Below are 6,247 nucleotides of genomic sequence, written 5' to 3'. Positions count from 1 at the left end.
TAACAACGCCGCGATGCGCCGTTAGGCGGCACCGCAGCCCGATGCAGATGCACATTTGCCCGTGCGATTCTACTACTTAAACAATTGCTTCGTGCCTTGTTCTGCCTTGTTATGTCACACTGCGGACATTCCATGCTATTTTCTGGACCTTCCACGGGTAAGTTAATTTCTGCGACAATCCAATCTTCCTGAATGCCGTTTCACCTTCTGCTGCGCATTGTAGCAAGCCAGGGACGACGCACGGGACAGATTTCTTCACGTAGGGCTCGGCAATCCAATACCACTGAGGCACAGTTCTTGGCCGCTTTACAAGAGTTGAGCGACAGCGTGCGAGTCGTTGAGGCACTTCCTCCCATGTCGAGCGCGTTGATAGCTTGTTCGTGACAGTGGTCCATTCCTTTGGCAGTGCACAAACAGATCGTGTACTCATTACAAGTCTTCGGTTCAGCAGCGTCAGTTCTATAGCGAACTTAAGTTTGCTTTGGAAGAGGGGCTCAAGCTAAGATAAGTAGCGGTGTCTGGTCAGATTTTACATCTGGATGGGACTGCTTTTGGAACGACGGATGTCACTCAAAAAAGAATCGTACGTACTTCAAGACGTGGGCGTTGATGCGGAGGAAGTGGCGCGTTAGGAGGGAAGTCGAGCTCGCGGCCTGATCTTCTGAGGCGCCAACCGCCTCTTTCCGACTTCCGACCAGGCACCAAATGCCAATCAAATCGGGTCCTCTCCAGTTGCACCCTCGTAAGGCGTCAAAATCGTTGCGCTGCCGCTTACCATCCGCTTCCCTGCTAGTATAGACCTGCTATGCTGTGCTCCCTGCGTTCAACATCGGCTCGGTAAAGCCGCCAAGCCCGTGGCTGCTGCCCTAATATTGATGCGCCCGACGACCTATGCGTGACTGCATCTCCAATACTAATGGCAACTCATTAGGGGTTCCTGCGTTCCCACTGGTGACGGTAGTTGTCGCGGGAAAACGTCGCGGCAACGTTTGCCTCGACGATTCGGAGAACAGCTAAAATCCGTCGAATCGGAGACAATCACGGACTCCAAAGAGTTCTGCCTCGAGGAAATATCCGCGATGCGGAGTATTAGACAAGGTCTGGAGTGTTGCCGAAGCTTCCTTGGAGCGAATGTTGCGCATTGATACGAAAAAGCTGTCGATTTCGTTGCTTCATCGAACTGCTCATCTTCGCCGGGTGAAAGGTTGTAAGGAAATATGCTCTCCGGTCTTTCATATCCTCCAGATAGGCAGCCGCGCAAAGGGACGATGATTTTCTGCTGCTTCTTCCTGCGCACGATGCCTGAGGCTCAGAAGTGGGAATGAGGCTAGTTCCCTGACGAAGTTCTATCGCGAGGCAGTCACGCTCGAAGAGGCACCGAGAATAATTAATACTTATTCTTGGCCATTGTTGTATCCAACCAAAATCTACTGCGGACACATGAGAGCCGGACAAAAAAAACCTCAGTAGAGGAAAAAACCGGAGCTCTCAGCGGGAAAGCTCATGCCTCCCGACTCTGTCTGCACAGAATCTCCGCCCGACAAATCAGACGATCATGAATCAATTGATGAACCGGAACAACAACTTGCAAGCAAACAGAAAGATGCAAGCGAAACAGAGGGCAAGTAAGCGTGGAGTAGTCAATCAAGACTGTGTCTGCAGTTGCTTCAGACTCTTCCTCAAATCTTCGGTCAAAGCCATGAGCTTCTCGCGGCGTGCAGCTTGATCTTTAGGCTCAGACCCGATTCGCAGAAGCTCTTCGTCGGCGAGCTGAGACACAGAATTCGGACAAAAGGCTTTTGGTAAAGGTGCCAGGATATGCCGTTCGATAACTTGTCTGGCGACATTATCAACAAAGGTTTTCATCGCGACCTGTTTGATTAGCACGACCATTTAGAAGCGGGAATCTTTGCCTCTACCTTGTAATACGCATGAAGCTGCGTTGAAGCCTCGCTGCATGATTGGTCGTCCATGTTGACAATGATCTTGGACCCGATTGCGGACATGAATCTATCCATGTCGTCCTGTATGTTACTAATATGTAGCCTTCCGTTCCAATCCTGCGCTGCGACTCGTTTAACAGCATTTTCAACAGCTGTTCGCTGAGTATCGCGTCTCGCGTGCTGCACGTTGTCCGTGTAGTAGTGGTTGTACGTCAAGGGATCCCGACGCTCATCTTCAACAAGGTGTCTGAGTTCTTTCAAAGCGAGCTGTTCAGTATAGTCAAGCCAGTCTTGCAGAATCGACCGGATCTCGAAGCGAAGCTGTTCCTCGTGTATGACACTTTCGGCGGCGTTGTCGAGCCATGTCGACACGGCCGTGAGCACGTCTTGAACGTGCTTCTCTGCAATTGTGGGCCAAAGCCCTGACTGCTCGTGGAATAGCTCAGCTAACAACGCAGCATTGTGATTTCCCGGTAGTTCTTTGCCTCGGGTCCGTGCATGCACCTGTATAATGCCATTTAGGGGTGTTCATGAGCAACAGTTGTCCAGCCACGCACCTGCTTCACCCAATGCATCATTTCAGCCTTGCTCACAAGGAGCTGAGCCGTTTCATCAATTGATTCATGAGCGTCTGAGCCACCTGCCGGAGGTTCTGGATTGTCCGAGTCGGAGGATCTGAGCTTCCTCCGCTGACCACTCTCCCGCATATGCGCTGCGAATTTGGTGTTCAATTGCTGCACCACCGCTCTCAGCCTCGATTGTGGCTGTTGTGCAAAGAAGTCGGCTTTAATGCTGTGGTAATTACCGTCGAGGGCGGCTTGCAATAGCTCATAAAACGTCATGCTCCGGTCCGTGACGAACGATCTGATATGGCCAACGGTAGGTCGGGCGTCACCTAGTGACCGTAGCTCAGCTTCTGTGGACGATAGCTTTCTCTTGATCTCGTCTCTGACTTTGGGCAGCTCTCGTTCTATGTGCTTGTCAAGAAGTTGCTGCAAATAACATCGCAGCTTTTCGGCCCCAAGGCGGTCTGTGTCGAGATCTTGGGCCGCCCATTCTGGCAACGAGAAGAATCGCTGCTCGCGGGCAGCACGGGTGGCCATATTGAGGCCCTGTTCGAGTTCGGAAGGCGAGGGATTCTTTAAAAGGAAGAAACCCAGTTTGAGCTTGATGCTGTCTTTGTTTTTTGCTACCAGTGCAATCTTGGCCTGGCTTCCCTCGTTGATTAGATCAGGCTTCGTGATTATTCCAACTGTCCGCTGGCCTTCCGGGTCGTGCTTCCGTGCCAATTTGATGATTGGTTGATTTGCCATGTCGTTACTGGCTTGAAGCACCGCCAGAATGATGGTTCGTGTATTCTGTAGATACGACGCCACCATATCGTGCACAGCGTCGATGTCCTCTTCGGTTTGTTCGTCGTTCGCAACCGAGATCAGCCCAGGGAGGTCCACAACGCTCAGATGGAGTCCGACAGGCCCAAAAACCTCGATGCGAAGGGCGTCGGGGGCAAAAGCATATGAATTTTCGCCCTCAACGTAGCCACGAATATTCATCAGCCTGGAGACATCCGTGATGATGTCGGGCAGCTCCGATAAGTCTTGGACAACTCTCCGATACGCCTGGAGGCGCTCGATTGCCTCTTGATCACGTGTTGTATGAGGGCGGATGGTTGCTTGTATCGAAGTTTGCGGGCTGTCGGCGTGTCGTAGGACAATTTCTGTTGGGAACCTCGTACACAGCGACGTGCTGGCTTGGTTCCGCGACTTGATTCCAAAGCTCGAGGCATTGGCAGACGACCGCCTCTCAAGTCCGTCAGCTCAGAGAAACTGCCCACGGCCAAACGTGTGCTGCCCTTGCACATGGGAGCCAAACCCTCAATGCATCACAATATCGAAATCTCTTGCGATGGACCCAGTACTCGAGCCTGGATGCCTTGGTGGAATTCCTGGCGTCCTTTGGGCCTGACGGCGGTGGTAATAAACGACTGTCAACAGGTTCGTGCTTCTTGGCCAACGCAGCGCCTTACTGACGGTTCCTGCAGCAAAGTCGCAGGTGGATGCGGAATCGTCCACGTTGCCAAAGCCACCGCCAAACAAGCCCAACCGATCGAAACGGAAACGTGGTCCAGATACCCCCAACGACGTGCAGATGGATAGCGGCGGCTGTGGTGACGTTGCCAAGCCGCGTCAGACAAAATTGCGCAAGTCGAGTACAAGAACGGCTCAGACTCGGAGCCTGGTTCAACATCATGTGATGCCGACCGCGGCTGGCGGCTCATTTGATGGTGCTGCAGTGCGGCCGCGGAGAAGTGCACGCATCGAGGGCCGGTCAAGGAGACCCCCATCGACTACGCAACAAGACGGAACAACAGCGAGGAATTAGCCAGCGCAAAGAATGGATGTTCGCGACAGCGGGCTCTTTGTCAATGACATTGTCTAGACTCTACTATTCTATTACTATTCGTAGCAACGTCGGGCCGCCTTTGTCGCCACCCAGCGAATATACCATTCCCAACTTGACGGATGATCCTAATCTGGTGCTGATGAAAGTACACGACTCCTTCACCAATTGATGTGCACCCAGCTCTACCGACTGGTCGCAACAGCGAGGGCTTCCTGGATTTTGAATTTGCCTATGAGTGTGCCTTCGTACATCGCCAGAGGACCACCTCTTTCTTTCCGTTCAGCCTCCTCGATGGGAAAAGTACCTTCGAAGTATACCGATCTGTACCCCGGGATATGCAATGGTCGATATCCGACAGGATCAGGTACGGGGGTGCTCCCCAACTCTGTCCCGATGTGTACGCTATGTATCAATTTAGGCCTTTCATAGTAGGCGATACTAGTGGTCTTTGGTATTCCATTTTTGTAACATCCATCTTTGTTGTATCCAGTAAAGATCTTGGTCACGTCTGGCACAAGAATCCTGATTCCGATTTCAAGCAGTGGAGCTATGCTTAGAGTGCGGTCAGTAAAAGTGACTTGGAGGGTACCGACATCAATGTCAGTCGAGCGTAGTGAAGCTATGAGAAGACGTGGATCTATCCTCTTATAGAGCCTATCTAGGTACGTGCAGTAGGCGGCGTCGTAGGCCGCGCGGAAGGCGGCGTCGTAGGCCGCGCCGAAGGCCTCGTCGTAGGCCGCGCCGAAGGCGGAGTTGTCGCCGTTCGGAGGTTCGAACCGACAATTTCTTGCTAGATGCAAGACGACATAACCGTTAGAACGGAAGTCTCCGATCAGTACTGGATTGAAACCGTCTTTGCATACGTGCTTAAGCCATTTGTCGTCCCGGAATAGCGATCTAAACTGCTCCAAGATCCAGCACTCATTCTGCTTCTTTATGAGATCCAGCGGAATGGCGAAGTTTTTGTGCATGCCCAGCAACAGAGAGAGCGGATCAGCCATCCCAAGGAAATCGTTGATCATTGCTTGAAGCTCGGCGGGAAGTTTCATGGTTCTTTCAAAAAGCTTGATCTGCGGTTGTCATCAGCTCCAATAGTCTCATCTATGCTTATATTACGTACATTTCCTATGTCTGCCTGCCATATGGATCTGATACCGAAGCCCTTAGGGAGATGGAAGATTAGACCACTTCGGCGATGTACTACTGTAATTCTCTGGACTTCTTTTTCTTTATCGGCGTAACAGGTCGCAGCAGAGGATAAAGTTATTTTCTTTTTTACCCTGTCGGCTATGCTCTCTGAATTTTCAGGTACGTTGTCTGGTTGAGAAAGACACTGTAGGTAGCTTCGGTATATGCTGTCGTTAAGGCTGTGGTGTACTGCGTTCGAGTTTTCTAAACTACTCAGTTCCTCATCGCGTGCTTCCCCAGCTGCCGCAGACACGTCTCCGAATTGGGGCTGTGAGTTGACGGATGAAAGCACGCATAGTCGGCTCCAGTCGTGCAGAAATCTAGGCACAAGCTCATCTCCCTCTTTCTCCTTGAGTTCGCTGCTAATAATACTGGTGTATAAAAGAATGTGTTCGTTTTTTACATAAAACACCCCCGGTGCCTTTTCAGTACAGTCGTCTCTTAGATATCCTTTGAAAACTTCACAATAGTATGCACCGAGTATTTCTGTCAACGTCTTTGGCGTCGTCCGTTCTTTGCGGGTAAATAAAAGGGCCAATACAGCCAAACTGCTCTTCTTGTATACCAGATCGCGGCCAACCAGGAATGGAATGAGACCGGCTGCCAGCACCATGTCAAGCCATTTCAGTGATCGGAAAATGCGTGACCACCAGCTCTTCTTCATTAGGGAGTTCTCGACGTTGGCGGCGCACTCAAGATCGCTACACAGAGCG

General features: G+C 51.4%; 1 protein-coding gene across 1 annotated transcript; it reads right to left on the bottom strand.

Moving 5' to 3' along the window:
- Positions 1-1,644: 1,644 nt before the first annotated feature.
- PLICBS_000025 (uncharacterized protein) lies at positions 1,645-5,395 on the bottom strand (the record flags this gene model as incomplete). Its single annotated transcript, XM_065599466.1, has 4 exons — positions 1,645-1,872; positions 1,920-2,369; positions 2,501-3,743; positions 5,013-5,395. 4 exons carry the CDS (start codon positions 5,393-5,395, stop codon positions 1,645-1,647), a joined length of 2,304 nt encoding a protein of 767 aa, XP_065455538.1.
- Between the last annotated feature and the right edge of the window lie 852 nt (positions 5,396-6,247).

Source organism: Purpureocillium lilacinum, assembly GCF_023168085.1.
Source record: "Purpureocillium lilacinum CBS 284.36 DNA, scaffold_1, whole genome shotgun sequence".
Taxonomy (NCBI): Eukaryota; Fungi; Ascomycota; class Sordariomycetes; order Hypocreales; family Ophiocordycipitaceae; genus Purpureocillium; species Purpureocillium lilacinum.
Note: the sequence above shows the minus strand (reverse complement) of the source record. Positions and strands in the feature narration are given on the sequence as shown.